This window comes from Mesitornis unicolor, unplaced genomic scaffold (assembly GCF_000695765.1).
Source record: "Mesitornis unicolor isolate BGI_N332 unplaced genomic scaffold, ASM69576v1 C12927341, whole genome shotgun sequence".
Classification (NCBI taxonomy): domain Eukaryota; kingdom Metazoa; phylum Chordata; class Aves; order Mesitornithiformes; family Mesitornithidae; genus Mesitornis; species Mesitornis unicolor.
This window is the reverse complement of record NW_010217260.1, coordinates 1-397: the sequence shown is the minus strand read 5'-3', so window position 1 is coordinate 397 and position 397 is coordinate 1. Positions and strand designations below refer to the sequence as shown.

The 397-nt window shown below is 53.7% G+C and overlaps 1 protein-coding gene across 1 annotated transcript; it reads left to right on the top strand.

Moving 5' to 3' along the window:
* Positions 1–6: 6 nt before the first annotated feature.
* On the top strand, positions 7–390 carry LOC104547484 (thiamine transporter 2-like; the record flags this gene model as incomplete). Its single annotated transcript, XM_010193186.1, has 1 exon — positions 7–390. A coding segment is annotated over one exon (384 nt), but the record flags the coding sequence as incomplete, so codon positions are not given.
* Positions 391–397: the final 7 nt, after the last annotated feature.

Genomic DNA, 397 nt, shown 5'->3' with positions numbered 1-397 from the left:
AACCAGATTTTCCCAGTTTGGACATACTCCTACCTTGCACTCCTTTTGCCAGTCCTCCTGGTTACAGACTACGTGCGCTACAAGCCCATCCTCCTCCTCCAGGGCATCAGCTTCATCATCACGTGGCTCCTGCTCCTCTTCGCACATGGAGTGGTGGCCATGCAGGCGGTGGAATTTTTCTACGGCATGGCCACGGCCACCGAGGTTGCCTATTACGCCTACATCTACAGCGTCGTCAGCACCGATCACTATCAGAAAGTGACGAGCTATTGCAGAAGTATCGCTCTTGTTGCGGTCACTGTTGCCGCTGTGCTGGGACAGCTGCTGGTTTCCTTAGCAGATGTATCCTACTTTCACCTGAATGCCATTACCTTGGCTTCCGTGTCCCTGGCATTCC